Source organism: Corylus avellana, chromosome ca7 (genome assembly GCF_901000735.1).
Source record: "Corylus avellana chromosome ca7, CavTom2PMs-1.0".
In the NCBI taxonomy this organism is placed as follows: domain Eukaryota; kingdom Viridiplantae; phylum Streptophyta; class Magnoliopsida; order Fagales; family Betulaceae; genus Corylus; species Corylus avellana.
In genome coordinates, this window is record NC_081547.1 from 4,274,565 (window position 1) to 4,289,936 (window position 15,372).

General features: G+C 36.3%; 2 protein-coding genes across 5 annotated transcripts; one reads left to right on the plus strand and one right to left on the minus strand.

The window, feature by feature from the left end:
- Positions 1-350: 350 nt before the first annotated feature.
- LOC132188821 (large ribosomal subunit protein eL36y-like) lies at positions 351-4,118 on the minus strand. The gene is made up of 5 exons (XM_059603379.1): positions 4,065-4,118; positions 3,936-3,979; positions 1,226-1,330; positions 765-964; positions 351-550 (listed from the first exon to the last, which is right to left on the minus strand). The coding sequence occupies exons 3-5, from the start codon at positions 1,325-1,327 to the stop codon at positions 523-525; spliced, it is 330 nt and encodes a 109-aa protein (XP_059459362.1). The 5' UTR covers positions 1,328-1,330; positions 3,936-3,979; positions 4,065-4,118; the 3' UTR covers positions 351-522.
- A 4,910-nt stretch (positions 4,119-9,028) lies between these two features.
- Positions 9,029-14,786, plus strand: LOC132187110 (uncharacterized). 4 transcript variants are annotated; one of them, XM_059601289.1, is made up of 7 exons: positions 9,029-9,156; positions 9,278-9,332; positions 10,245-10,955; positions 11,564-11,622; positions 12,176-12,304; positions 13,492-13,627; positions 14,254-14,786. In XM_059601289.1, exons 3-7 carry the CDS (start codon positions 10,251-10,253, stop codon positions 14,563-14,565), a joined length of 1,341 nt encoding a protein of 446 aa, XP_059457272.1. In that variant the 5' UTR covers positions 9,029-9,156; positions 9,278-9,332; positions 10,245-10,250; the 3' UTR covers positions 14,566-14,786. The 4 variants fall into 4 exon arrangements, with proteins under 4 accessions (XP_059457272.1, XP_059457271.1, XP_059457269.1 ...); XM_059601288.1 differs by lacking the exon at positions 9,278-9,332; XM_059601286.1 differs by lacking the exon at positions 9,029-9,156 and having other exon boundaries at positions 9,190-9,926.
- Positions 14,787-15,372: the final 586 nt, after the last annotated feature.

Consider the following 15,372-nt stretch of genomic DNA (forward strand, 5'->3'; position numbering starts at 1 on the left):
ACATGAATTTTCATCAATTTTTTTGACAAAATTTAGACAAAAATAATCTCTATTTCCAGCCATTATTAAAGTACCATCTATAATACAAAATGAAACCGAAAGAGCAAAAAATAAAGTTGTTAAACTATCGGGGACCAAAAGTATTTAATCCTAAATTAAAAAATAATGCTTTGAATTAGGATTCTTTTCCTGTTCTAAAGAACTAGATAATATCCTGCTAAAAGAGTGAACAGACAAATACCACTCAAATATAACTAATTAGAGAGGATCTTGTTTTGGCTTACCAAATTTAATGAGGACCATCTGGAGCAGATTATATGAAGATGGATAATTAATTAATATCAGTAAAATAATCTGCAAACTTGAATGCACATGCTTGAATTTGAGAAATAGCAGAAAATATATCTGAAGGCAAAAGTTGGTCTACAATTAGAAAAGAGTCAAAACTGTTCTGCAAACTTCCAATGTTTCGGCAACTAAAACAATAAACTTAAAACTCCATAGAGATCTTGGTGCAGAAGCTCACTTCTTCTTATCTCCCCCTCCAGACCTGAGTAGAAAAGGAAACAAGCAAAAGAATCTCATCACCAAGAAGTCACAAGGAAACAAACAATTATAAACTAATAATCATCACATTATTTAAGCATAAAAATATTGTCACATGCGTAGAATTACATGAAGAAAGAAAGAAAGATATTTTATTGTGATTAAACATGTCAATGAACATGTAAAATAATATTATAAGGCATTTGGTAGTCAATTACCTCACTTTACGAAGCACATTTGACATCTCCTCACGCTTCTTCTTGGCCCTCTTATGGGTGCCAAGCTTTCTCTTGGCCACCTTTAAAGCACGCTTATCTTTCCCGACTTTCAGAAGTTCAGTGATCCTCTTCTCATAGGGAGCAAAACCAGCAACCTCTCGGATCAGATTCCTCACAAAATGGACTCTCTTACTGGTTTTCTAATTGTAAAGGCAGAAATGATCTATCATCAGTGATCCAAGACATACGTAGAGGGGGCAAATTTTTAAGATTTGAAAAAAAAAAAATTATTATTATTATTTGAATTAAAGCAAAAGAAACATTCAGAGACTTGCTCAACGAAATTGTTTCGACAAACCACCTTAAATACTTGGCATAAAAATATTTTAAAGGCATGAGTCCAGGGTAACTTTAAAGCCAAATGGGATGCTAATGAATATTTGCAAGGAAAAAAAACTTACCCCTTTTCTATCAGAAGGGCGTGGAGCCAACTCCTTCTTAGTTACAACATGTCCTTTGTTCAGGCCCACAAAAAGGCCAGTACTTGGCTGTTTGGGAGCCATCACCTGAAAGAGTAAATGCACAATACATTGTATCAATCAAAATTTAAAGAAACCCACCAGAATACCTAAAATAGAATATAACAAATAGGCCAAAAAATACGGTTCCACAGATTGAGCAACTGCTGGAATGCAACCTATCAAGCAACCACAACCCAACACACAGCATGGCAGCACTTGGTCATACATGCTACAACTATAATGGTTAATTTGTTAGCCAGTCTTTGAAGGTAACCACTAAACAGTCACACTTGAGCTACATTCAAGTAAATGTGTCTTTGATGCAGTTGCAGCAACTTGACAAAGCCCATAACTAGACATTAGAGCAAGAATTGCATAGGAATCCAATTGTAATGGTTACTAGATCCACCATAACAAAAAACCGACTTTTAAGCACTTCTAACCATACAATCCTATATTTTCACACCATGTCAGCATGAAGAAATAAAACAATTTGATGTTTGTACCATCCAATAAACATTCTTTTCTATAAACATTACAGCTACTGATCATGATGAGTAGGCTGAAACATAATAGCAATTAGCAAATGCAAAACAAAAGACCAACACAAACTTCAAATCAAGGTCATTATAACAAATCTATTAAATGACACTAATCATATGGTGTAATTTTTTTTAAAAAAAATTAATTAATTATGACGAATGATGATAGAGAGAACACAGGAGTGCATCACGCCCGTGTTCTCTCTATCATCACTCAATTATGACAGGTCAATAGGGAAACTACCCGTCAATAACTAAAACAAATTGTGCACTTGATAAACCCACCATAAAATGAGTCCCAATACAAATTCAGCTTAATCTAGTTTTTTAGCGTTGTATAATTAATTTAATCTAACTTAAATAGCTTGTAGAATAGATGATAAGTAGATGGTTAAGGTGCATCAAATAAAATTGAATCCCATCAAATGGTGGAAACCAATCTCTTTTTTCTCCATGATGACATGGCACAAGAACCAAATTGCATAGTTAGAACAATAAGTAGTACAATTCCTAAAGCTATTACTAAACTGCACACAGCCTTCAAACCACTCGAACGAGATGTTTTTAAAATTCAACCATCAGATAGTCAAAGAAGTGTTTACATTTGAGCTTAGGAACAAAGAAATGGAAGAAGAAAAAAAAAAAAGGATAGCATGGATGCAAACAGCCTTCTCACAAATCAAGAACCACACCTTCTTCAAGAGCAAATGTCGAAAGACATAATGTGTTTAAGAAGATTTTGACAAATTTACAGACTCCCAACATATTATTGTTAACATATTGGATGTAATGTAATCTTGCAAACCAATTGAAACAAAAGCAATTCCAACAAAATCAATATGATGTCCATGTGAAGGTCTAGGAGATTAAATTGACTATTTGATAGCTAAATCTACGACGACTTAGGTTCTTAGCTCATGTCAACATGAGAAAATAATTTTTGTTCCAATGGCTGCCATCAAAATTCAATTTGATGAGTTTTAACTATCTAAATTGAACATTCTTTCCAAAATAATCCAAGTTATCTTCAATTAAGTTTATCGTTAGTACATTTGATCTACTAAATGAGACCCATTATAGGGAGAGTCCTAATCCTTTTCACATTTTTCTTGATATCACTTGTTTATCCCATGTAAATGTTACAAACAAACAAAAAATTATTGGAATTCTATGATATGATGAGTCCCATTTAGTAGATCAACCATACTAAAAATCAACTTCACCTAAGAACTTGGAGTTAAAACTCATCAAATTGAATTCATTTCAATCCAATGGTACATATTTGATTGCACGGTTAGAACAACTGTGAGTAAGACCGTCTATCATTAAATCAACAAAAAGGAACGTCCAAATTTCGATTGAGAACTCATATGAATTCCGAACTAAGGCAGGCATAAAGTAGTCTAATCATGTAGGAGTCTGACGGAGGAGGGAAAATGGATAAGCAACCCAGTTTGATTGCTGACAAAATGAAAATAAGAAGTGAAAATCACGAATCATTTGTGATTTTGTTTGGCACCCAAGAAAACTCCAGCCTCCACCCAACAAAACCCTATCCATACTTTCAGGTTCATTCGAGTTGGATTTTCATTTTCGGGAGACCAAATCGAAAAAACCATCAAAATCATAATTTCACTTCCTTTATTTTCCCTTACTTTGTCAGCAATCAAATGTGAGCAAATAGACAACAAAAAGAGAATATCAAAGCATTAAACAACGGAAAGACCTAAATAACACGCCCCTTTGTTTGCTGATAACAAACCACCATACACAGTTTCATTTATCGATGAGATTTGAAAACTTTTGATGATGATGACAATAATCAAAAATTACCAAATCTTCTCAACAAATAATTATGTGACTTTTTGCTTACTATGCATTTAAACTTTTGCACCTTTCAAAACACCAAAAATCCAACACTTGCGTATTTTTCCAAGCTGAACTGACCTTTTCATGTTTTATGATTTAAAATATATAAAATTAAATAAATAGTCAGAAAAAAATCTAAAACAGTTAGTTTCAAGCTAATGCCAGAGTAAAAAGGATGAGAAATTGGCAATAGACGGTTGCCAATCGGGGACTGAAGCAGTTGAAGTAGCTTTTCTCACCTAAAATACAGCTCCTGCGAAGACTTTCCGAGAAACTTTGAGATCTGAGAAAATGGGAAAGGAAAATTAGCTCTCCGAGCAAAAAAGGAGAAGCCTTTGCTAGTAAGATTTGAGAAGAGAGGCGCTCACCCGCTACGTGACGCTGGAATAAAATTAGGGTTTTGTAAGATTTGAGTTTGTGTATTTATATGAGAATTCGAAGGGAAATTGGTGAAGGGTAATATGCGGCCGTAGCGGTGAAGTGACTGAAACACCCAGGGAAGTTTTACTAATGCGCTGTGCGGAAGTGTTGTGTCTCGCTGAAATTGAAGGGTAGTATGGACATTTAGGCACGTTTATCCTAGGGCTGTTAGATCATTCACATTTGGGGTGGCTAGTCACCGAGATCGCCTACGAGCCACCCAACGGCCATTGCCAAACCGTCACCGGCCCACCACCAACTACTGGGGATCGAACAACAACATCAAAAGGGTAAACACCTTAACAATAAAGCTTAAACGGAAAATGCAGCAAGGATACAAAGAATAGTTCAAAATGACCAAATATAAGGAATGATCCAAAATGACTAAACAGTAGGTAATGATTTCATCCATGATATTAGAGAAACCATAAACAAGCCTGGCCTTTTCCTGGACCGCATAAGGCAGTACTAAAATGCATAAAGATTTAGTGAAGAGACTAATGCGGTAAAGGTAACAATCATTGTTAAATGAATGTTGCAAGGACGGCACTGCAAAGAACTGTTTAAGAACGACCACCAACATCCAAAAACTCTCCCACAATATCAAATCACTTCAGTACAGGGAAATTGTAACCCACATTAAATATGAAATATAGCAAGACCAAACATAAAGTACATAAAATACAGGAAAATAACGGAAAGACAACAACAGAAAAAACAACCACACAAAGCTGCTGAACTAGAGGAGGAGTGGCGAATGATTTGGTGGCACGTGGTTGGAGGATCGAGGGTCGGCTGGTGGCGGCGAGGAGTTGGGGAGCCGCTGAGGACGATGGATAGGCGCGTTTGGAGGCAAGATCGATAGGGAAGAGTAGATCGGGCTTTGAAAAAACTCAATCTGTAACACCCGATCCCATATTGGGAAGATGAGAAGAAGCCCACATATAGTGGATGGTTTATAGAGATAGTCATGGGTGCTAAGTCTCACATTGCCTAGTTACTAGGTGAAACTAGGCTTTATAATGAATTATAGGGAAACTCTAAATTGACTAGTCCTTTTGGAGTAATAGCGCAGATGTGGCTAGCGCTTTTCCCTGGGTCGTTGCAAGTGGTATCAGAGCCACTTAGTAACGCCAGGTCATGTGGTACTAGAGCACTGCATGACGTGGACATGATGAGGACGTCAGGAGTTTAAGAGATGGAGTTTGTAACACCCCGATACCATATTGGGAAAATGAGAAGAAGTTCACATATAGTAGATGGTTTATAGAGATAGTCATAGGTGTTAAGTCCCACATTGCCTAGTTACTAGGTGAAACTGAACTTTATAATGAATTATAGGAAAACTTTAAATTGACTAGTCCTTTTGGAGTAATAGCGCAGATGTGGCTAGCGCTTTTCCCTGAGTCGTTACACAATCTATATCCCAAACGACGACTAGGAGCGGCGGCGAGGGCTAAGAACAATGGCTGCAACACTTGAATGATTGTGAACGACAGAAGGCATGGCTGAATGGCGATGGTACTAAGAGAGAATTTAGTATGTATTCATCTATTTCTTCCTTAACCCTAGCCCTCTCAGTTCTCATAGTTTGTCTCTCTCTTTCTCTCTCTCCCCTCGCTCTCTACAAACACATATAGAACACGCATCTCACTATCTCATCAAACTAGACAAGTTTGAAGAGAAAGGCCAATTTTTGGAACATGTATTATGATTCTTTGTCCATTTTTAGCCCAAACCAATCTTCCTTTTTTTACTCTTCAGCAACAAACCCACCATAACCATTATCATTTTATCTCCTTCATTCTCTTCTTTACCCTCTCACTCTAACTGTCTACCAGCCGCCATTGCCTATTGACTTGGTGGCGGTCGAGATTGCTTTTATCGAAATAAAGTCGGTGAAATTACTGACATTGCCAACTTTTATCATAGCGTAAAAGCGAATACCCTGTACCATTATCGATTTGGCTGATATCCAGCCCTATTCAAATCGAGCATGTAACAAAAAATTGCTAAAAAATATTATCATCCGGCTAGTCACTTTGACCAAGGAATTGACAAATGATTGCAATCATAGGCAAAATTTACTAAGCATTGTAGCTCAATAATGCATTAAAAATCAATATGATTATATCTCCTCGTTGTGAATAGTGTAAATACATAAATAAAATAATATTTTAAACGAAATAGTGAAAGTTAATAGTTAAAATGACACTTTTGAGAAGTTGATAACTAAAATAGAGAGAGAGAAAAAAAAAGAAAAAAAGTGTTGTTTAACTAAATTTTAACTAAGGGGAAACTTCATAAAGCCCCCCTGAACTTTCAGCCTTTTTGAAAAATCCCCCCTGAATTTCCAAAACTCTCACTTAGGCCCCTTGAACTTTGATTTTCTCTCACTTTGCACCATTTTAACATTAAAGTCAAACAATTTGACTTTTTATACCCATTTTACCCTTCCCTAAAACTAAGTCGTTTTATGTCCTAAAACTACAACACCTACCCAGCCCAAAACGACGTCGTTTTAGGTATTAATTTTTTTAAGCAAAAAAAAAAGAAAAAAAAAAGGAAATGGGCGCCACCCTTGGCAAAATGGGTGGGGACCACCATTTTGAGCCAGGGTGGAATCAAAAAAAGGGGATAGGGTGCATTTGGGGGTGGTGGACCACCCCAAGGAAACTGAGGTGGTTGGCCACCCCAAATGCCATCCACCCGACCACCTTTTTTTTTTGGGCCTTTAAGGGGCGGGACCACCCCATGGCCAGGGTGATCAAACCACCCCGACGAACCGGTGGCTTCAACCACCCAATTTTCTTTCTTTTTCTTTTTTTTTTATAAAAAAAAAAAATATTGCTTTTCCTTTTTTTTTTTCTTTTTTTTTTAATATTATGCTAAAAAACGACGTCGTTTTGGGTTGGGTGGTGAAGTAGTTTTGAAGTCCAAAACGACGTAGTTTAATGTTAAAAGGGTCCAAAGTGAGAGAAAACCAAAGTTCAGGGGGCCTAAGTGAGAGTTTTGAAAATTCAATGAGGGTTTTTCAAATCGGCTTGAAGTTCATGGGGGTTTTCTGAAGTTTCCCCTTTAACTAAATATTTGCTATACACATTTTCACATTTTCAAGTGCACATGTTACGTCGTGACACTACAAATTTTATGAAAAACTTCACTTTACACATATGAACTACTACGCATTTTGAGAAAACCCAAAAAAATTCAAAAACTCTCAATTTACACCCATAAACTTTCAGTTTCAATCAATTTATCTCCTCCATTAGTTTTAGCCGTCAACTTCTAACGGAAATGCCTAAAAAAACCAAATTACCCTTCGATTTTCTTTTTTTTTTTTAATTTTAATTTGAAATTAAAGGTAAATTTGAAAATTTTAAAAAACTAAGGAGTATAAAAGTCATTTAATCACTTTTAATATTTTAAATATGATGGAGGGGGTCAATTGAATGAAATTAAAAGTTCATAAGGTTAAATTGAGAGTTTTTGAAATTTAGGAGTCTAAAGTAAAGTTTTCCCAAAATGTTAATTATGGGAAAAATATAAAAAAATCCCCCAAACTACTAGCCGTTTTCGATTTAGCCCTCTAATGTTCCAAAAGTGATAAAGTACCCCCCCAAACTACCAAACTATTGCATTTTGACCACTCCGTTAGTCAAAACCATCAGTTTGGACGGAAACTGCAAAATGACATCGTTTTGTTATGGGTAAGTTACTACAATGCCCTTTTATGAAAAAAAAAAAAAAAAATTAGGAAAAATATAAAAAAGCCCCCCAAACTATTAGCCGTTTTCATTTTAGCCCCTAAATGTTCAAAAAGTGATAAAGAAGCCCCCCAACAAAATGATGTCGTTTTGAATTTTCGTCCAAATTGACGGTTTTGACTAACAGAGTGGCTAAAATGCAATAGTTTGGTAGTTTGGGGGGCTACTTTATCACTTTTGAAACATTATGGGGCTAAATCGAAAACGGTTGGTAGTTTAGGAGGCTTTTTTATATTTTTTCCTTTTTATTTTATTTTATTTTATTTTTATTCTTGGAACAAACGACAACCATATTTTAAAGGGCTAACTTCACTTTAGACCTTGAATTACAACACGATTTGATAAGCTTCCCAAACTTCAAAACCTCTCAATTTGAATCACTGAATTTTCAATTACAATTAATTTGAACCCCTAAATCAGACGTTAAAAGTTAAAAGTGAAACAATAATGTTTATACTTTTGACTTTTTTGACAAAATTTCTAATTAAAAAAAAAAAAAAGGTTCACTAGCCTTGTGACCTGTGGGTCAGCCCAGACCCAGTTGTGGGTTTGCTAACCCACGTTGGGTCTCTGGCCAAGACCCAGCATGGGCCACAGCCAAACCTGCGGGTCTTTTTTTCTTTTTCTTTTTCTTTTTTTTTTTAAATGAAAATCATGGATATTTTGGTTTTTTTAGGTATTGCTTTTAGAAGTTAACTGCTAAATCTGATGTAGGAGTTTAAATTGACTGCAATTGAAAGTTTATGGGTTTAAATTGACAGGTTTTAAAGTTTGGGAGAACTTATCAAATCGCATAGTAATTCAGAGGTTTAAAGTGAAGTTACTCTATTTTAGAATGAGTAATTTTAAGGACCATATTTTTATCCTTTTTTATCTTTCTAAAGTTGATGTAACTTTTAAAATCACCATTTAATTTTAGATGAATCATAGTTAAATTTTAATTCAATAATAATTTTAAAAATCATATCAATTTTAAAAATATAAAAAAAATATAAAAAGATGTCCTAACCATACTCTTTTAGAATAGTTGATACATCGATCGGCATAAAGGCACCAACCATACCTACCAGGCTACCATACAGTACAGGTACAGACGTACAGCCCCAGCAGTAGGTATTAGACTGTGGGGCTACTGCATGAATTGGGCAACCATATACCGTTCGATTAGAATTTCGAGTCCATGAATCCATGATGATGCGTAACGAGTGGGAATCTAAGCATTTGAGAAGGTAGATTCTTGGAGCAACCCGAAGGAAATGGGGTTGACTTGCAGGTATTGCACAACTTGACAACTCCGTCTTCCTTATTCCTCTTTCATATTTCAGCTTCCCTTCAATCCCATCTATCTTTTCCGTTTGTTTTTATTTAAGATACTCTATTTTCTTTTTCTTCAGCTCAATTTGCATCAACTACTCCGTCACATAAACGACAACCACTATGACCCTTTAAGTAATCTAGCTTTTTCCTATTCAAAGCGCCTCCAATAGCTTTGTTATTGTGTAGGAATTTCCAATTTGATTGTCAAAAAGAGCAATTTACTGCTGCTTTTTCATTGGTTTGCGATAATGTTATAATGGGTCCAAGCAATTATGCCTGCGCGCAACTTTAGCCGCTGATCCTCACGGATTTTGTTCCTGAAAACCCTAGGAGTATTAGACCGGAGTCATTGTTTTGAAGTTCCAGAATTTGGGTATTCTTCAATTTCGATTTTTCGCAAGTGGGTTTGATCCATGTTGGTTAGAGTTGTATTCTTTTGCTGAAACTCAATCCCGTTCATCTTACAGATTCCCACAAACGGCTTCAAATTTTCAGTGTCGTGTTAAGTGGCACATGCACTTTGGGCTTCATGTATCTGTATCTTGTTATTTAATTAGCTCAGCTTTCATCTTATAAAGAAGTATTCTGCCGTTGGAATTATCTTTGTTTTATCAGTTTAATCTGTTGCAAACTCAAGTTTGTCTTTCATCCCGGAAGAAAAAGGAAAAAAGGCTCAAGTTTGTCATTGAGTGGCTCATTTGAAGGTCCTCAGCTATAGTTTTCCATGTATAGCTCGCCATACTGGTTCATATGTTTTGTTTGTTCAACTAATATCGTAAACTATTTTTGTTGATTTAGGTGCTTTTACCTTGATCCCGGATACTTCTATTTAGAAATCTAATATTTTTCACTCATCTTTCAAATTCTGTTGTTTTATCCATATTCATTTTACATTTTCAAGAGCGTGATGTTTTCATCTCTCTCTGTCTGTTATTTATAATGTATATCTATATCCACACACATACACACCTATATATGTATTTCCGTCATTACGTACACATGGAGTCATGTTTCTTGATGTCTGTTAACATGCTTGCTATATAGGCGTCTATGTCAATAGCCTGTGGCATTCCCATCCTCGAGGGTGTGTACTGTCTGGCTTGTGCTCGCTGGTTGTGGCAGAAATGCCTCTACACTGCAGGCCATGAAAGTGAAAACTGGGGCCTAGCCACCGGTGAAGAATTTGAGCCTGTTCCTCGCCTTTGTCGCCTCATCTTAGCTAACTATGAAGATGATATTCGTGATCCGCTTTGGGCTCCACCTGGAGGTTACAGAATTAATCCTGACTGGGTAGTCTTACGTAAAAATTATGAAGAAACTGTTGGCCATGTTACTCCTTATATGATCTACCTTGATCAAGATAATGCTGATATAGTACTGGCAGTTAGTGGACTCAATTTGGCGAAGCAAAATGATTATGCGGTTTTACTTGATAACAAACTGGGGCAGACAAAATTTGGTGGTGGTTATGTCCACAATGGGCTATTAAAGGCAGCAGGATGGCTTTTCGATGCAGAGTGTGAGGTTTTGAGGGAAATGGTCGAGAGGAATCCAAATTATACCCTGACATTCGCTGGTCATTCCCTAGGAGCTGGGGTGGTAGCACTGTTGACATTGGTCGCAGTTCAGAATCGGGGAAAATTGGGAAACATTGAGAGAAAGAGGATCCGATGCTATGCTATAGCTCCTCCTCGGTGTATGTCACTGAATTTGGCAGTCAGATATGCAGATATTATCAGTTCTGTTGTACTTCAGGTATAGTCATCACCTTCCATTGTTTCATTGTAGATTTGTGTGCCTTGCCATCCATAATTTGGTTACTATCAACCTACTTATATTGGAATAGTAAGTGTAATTTTTTCATTGGACTGAGTTTAGTTGCATGTGTCATCTTAATAATAATTTAGTCAAAGTGATTTATGGTAATGTTTATCATATTGTTCATCATATAATAATTTTATATATACAATCAAACTTTAAAATGGTACAAAGGCTAAAGTACTTGTATAAATCTTCTGTCAAGACAAACTTTTTACAACCAGAGCATCATAGAATAATAAATTCATAAATTCTTATAATTATATAACTGATTTGCTAGAGATGGATATCATGTGATGGGTGAAATATTAGAAGAGCAAAGCATCTTTTGAAAAGAACATGTCATTAAGTTGATGACCAAGTTTGTCGCCATTAGCTAGGTGGATTTTCAAAGATAAGGTGGATTTGTTCATTAAGGGGTTTAAATGTCATTAAAAGGTTACTTTGTTTTCCAGCATTACGTTTTGATCAATATTCATGTCCTTTACGTGTATGGATGATTGTATGTGCTGATGTTTTTAATGTGAGTTATCTTAATGAACCAGGATGATTTCTTACCTCGGACAACCACTGCCCTGGAAGATGTATTCAAATCACTTATCTGGTAAAAAATAGTATGTCATAGTCACCTTAATTTTGCTTGGTAGTTCCTAGGATGCATGATTCAAAGTTTTCTCAAGCACATGTAAAAGCTAACAGTGTGCGGGGAACTTTAGGAAAGAACGACTTCTATGGTTTTTGGAAGGTTTTATTATATCATATACATGGATGTCCTTCCAAAGGAATCTTTTTTTTTTTTGTTGGGTTGGAGGTGAAGGTGAGGGAGAAAACCGTCGATTTCAAAATGGGGGCGGGGGAGAAAGTCATATATAATTCTTTCAAAATCTGGTTCTATATTTGCATCTGCATGAAAATTGGAAGCCATTCTTTTTTGTGGTCTGTTCCCAACCACCAAAAATGTGTATCCCTCTTTATTTCTCTGAACAATTACTGCTCCAGTCCCTGTCAGGGGCTTCTTGAGGGAAGCCTGAATAATTGTTAGAAATGAATGCTTTCATAAACATGCATTTAGTCTGTCACTAATATCATTTTCCCATACAATTCAGAGTGTACAATCCGGGTAAGATTCTAAAGTTGGGTTTTCTTCATTTGGACAGCTTGCCATGCTTACTGTGCCTAATGTGCTTGAAGGATACATGCACACTGGAGGAGAAGATGCTTAAAGATCCAAGACGGCTCTATGCACCTGGTCGGCTCTATCACATTGTCGAACGGAAGCCCTTAAGGTATATAAGGTTCATATTGAGCACTAAATTCCCTAACATGCGCTCAGTTAAGAAGAGGCACTGGCTTGATGTTTGAATATCCTTTACTGAAAGAGGCAACCAACTAACTCATAGGTGATGTGGGGGATTTATATAGAGGAGGCTTAACTTTACTAGGTATAGAGCAACTTAAAAGGTAGTGAGAGGAGAGTGTAAGAGTTTAATTTTTAATTTTTTTATATAAGAGTATGTGGAAGAGACTGGTGAGTGTTGTTGAGGAGGCATATGTAGCCGCTTTCTTTATCTAGAATTGTTTGGCCAATGTGGCACATGCAGGGGCCTTACTCCTGGCAGATTGCTCCTGTTTACAGGCACTCTTTAGGCATTTTCCCATCAGACTGTCTGGGCATCATCTTTGGAGACAACAAAATACTTCCCTCTCTCTCTCTCTCTCTTCTCTGATTCTTTTGGGGTAGGTGGGGTAACCTGGTAGGCTGGAGTCTGGACTTTGGCTTCACCAAAGGTGGCCTGTGCCACCTGACAATCACTTTCAGGAGCTTCTACCATCTGCTTTAGTCATCAAGAGTCTCTGAAACCCATCCCGTACACTGATGCTGGAATCACTGTGGATTTGCAGCTGTTGAGTACTGAGCTCAAATAGAGCCCCTGAGGACCAATTCTCATGGTAGCCATGGTGTAAATTATGGGGTGCTTTTGTTCGACAGTCTTACATGCGATACAGTGATGCCTAAACCTTCTGCCTAGTTAGGGAAAGTAACCCAGTTGCGTTTTAACCTCTGCTGCAATGACAAGCTCGCCTGTTTCACATGCTGAATTTATTTTGGAACTTGTCTGAGAGAATTGGGCTATCTTTGTTGTCATTCCTTATGAATTAAGAGATTAATGTGGTAAATGAAAGGGGAGATTGAAATATTAGAATCACCAAAAAGACAAATTTTTTGAAAATGTTGAGAAATGACTAGAGTGAGAGGCATATTAGTCATAATAATAATAATTGGTTCTTTGGAGTTATTTTAAGGTTTAGTATCTTAAAATTCTTTTAGAGCATTTATGAAATGATGTCCAATATTTTTATAAACTTTGTTTGTAAAATGGTATATGTGTTATATCCATGCCTTTCAGGTGGGATCATTTGAAGTATGGCACTAGTTTGGTGCTTTATGCACAATTTATTTTCCATGTTGCAGGTTAGGAAGATTTCCACCAGTTGTGAGGACGGCTGTACCTGTGGATGGGAGGTTTGAGCACATAGTTCTTTCTTGCAATGCAACTTCTGACCACGCTATCATTTGGATAGAGAGAGAATCACAAAGGGCTCTTGATGTAAGTTATTGGCAATAGAAAAAACTTTAATATTACAGTTTTCTGCCGCCATCCCCACTGCCGTTTCTGTTTAAAACTAGGATGGAAATTCCACTTCGGAAATTCCACTGAAGTGAAAGAGATGGCGATTATTTTATAATAAAAAAAAGAAAAATTGTGGAAAGTACATAATTCCATACAGATAACTCACACAATTGAGCTATTTTCTTAGGCACCTAAGCATCCATGGGATTACCCTACAAGCTTCCATAACCATCCAGGATCCACCCCGCTTTTCCCTTCTATGTTTTGATGATACTATGCTTAATTCCTACATCAAAGCTTTAGAGATGAAATATTAGCCATTGGATAGGTTGCATTTGGAAAACCGCCTGCAAGCAATTTATTCTATTTGCTTTCTCCATAGTATTTCAACTAATTAAATCATTTTCCAGGATTTCAACATTTCTCCTTGTTGTCTAAAATCTAACTGCCTCTCTCTTATAAATGAGAATCCAGTGTCTTCACAGTAAAGCTTTAGTGGCCATGTATGTGTAAATACCACTAGTGGTTTAAATGGTTGAACATTGAAAGCTTATTTTCCAACATTTCCAGTGGTTTTGAAACATTATGCATCTTGAATTCAGTTAATGCTGGAGAACGATAAGATTATGGAGATTCCGGTAAAGCAGAGGATGGAGCGTCATGAGTCTCTTGCTCGAGAACATAGCCAGGAATACAAGGCAGCGCTTCAGAGAGCCGTTGCTTTGGATATCCCTCAGGCATACTCTCCATCTGAATATGGAACATTCCAGGAAATGGAAGGCGAGAATTCTGGCAGATCAAGTGAGGATATCTCATCCGTGTCATTCAAGAGAAGGAAGGAAAGCTGGGATGGATTTGTAGGGCGTCTATTTGACGTGGATGAGTCTGGTCAAATGGTGTTCAAAAAGCCATAGACGATCAAAAGAATTTCACATTGTAACTTAGCCAACAAGTCATTCTTTGATTCATGTCAAGCACCCTTTGATAGGGCTATGTGTACATGTATGTCCAGCTTCGATCAAATGTAAAAATAATTTAAATATTCAATGATTCTTTTACTCCTCCAAGGGACATGAAGATTTGTACATGTATGTTATTAGCCAAAGCAAATATACATGTTACATTTTGGTTCTAATTTATTAAATGTCAACCATAATATATATTAAGCATATTACCATCTCTTTTATATGGTTTTCTTCAAATAATAAATAAGAAAATTATATGAGTCAATAAATGAATGATATGTATTTTTTTTTTTAAAAAAATTTATATAAAACATGGAATGAAACATTTATGTACCACTCAGCAGTCAGCTCCATAGATGAAACTAAAAAACATAAAAGTGGCAGTACCAATCAAACCTTAAAAAGGAATGTGACTAGAACTAGAAAACCAACAAAATAAATAAGCACTTTTGGTAAATGATCGCATTGGAAACCTTAAAAAATGTAAAGCAGTAGCGATTTTCGCCTGTGCGCCTGTGGCGAAGTGAAAAGCAAAAGCGATCATCCTAAGCGTCTTCAAAAGGATGTCATGGGTTTATGCAGTTTGATTAAGGGCATTTTGTCCGTATGGCTTTGATTGCTTTGTACTTTTCCCAAGTCTTAATTGGTTGGGTATGTGATTTAAAAGAAAAAAACCCAACTGAAGGGAATTAATTATCATTATTTGTGGGTGTTCTTTTTTTATTTATTTATTTATTTTTTTATGGGAATTAAAAC

Excerpts from the sequence above, each read along its gene's own strand:
- LOC132188821 (XM_059603379.1), bottom strand. The coding sequence starts at position 1,327 with ATGGCTCCCAAACAGCCAAGTACTGGCCTTTTTGTGGGCCTGAACAAA. Across the intron at positions 965-1,225 it reads GCCCTTCTGATAGAAAAGGG|AAAACCAGTAAGAGAGTCCA; the intron begins GTAAGTTTTTTT and ends CTTTACAATTAG. Across the intron at positions 551-764 it reads AATGTGCTTCGTAAAGTGAG|GTCTGGAGGGGGAGATAAGA; the intron begins GTAATTGACTAC and ends TTTTCTACTCAG.
- LOC132187110 (XM_059601289.1), top strand. The coding sequence starts at position 10,251 with ATGTCAATAGCCTGTGGCATTCCCATCCTCGAGGGTGTGTACTGTCTG. Across the intron at positions 11,623-12,175 it reads GTATTCAAATCACTTATCTG|CTTGCCATGCTTACTGTGCC; the intron begins GTAAAAAATAGT and ends TCATTTGGACAG. Across the intron at positions 13,628-14,253 it reads AATCACAAAGGGCTCTTGAT|TTAATGCTGGAGAACGATAA; the intron begins GTAAGTTATTGG and ends TCTTGAATTCAG.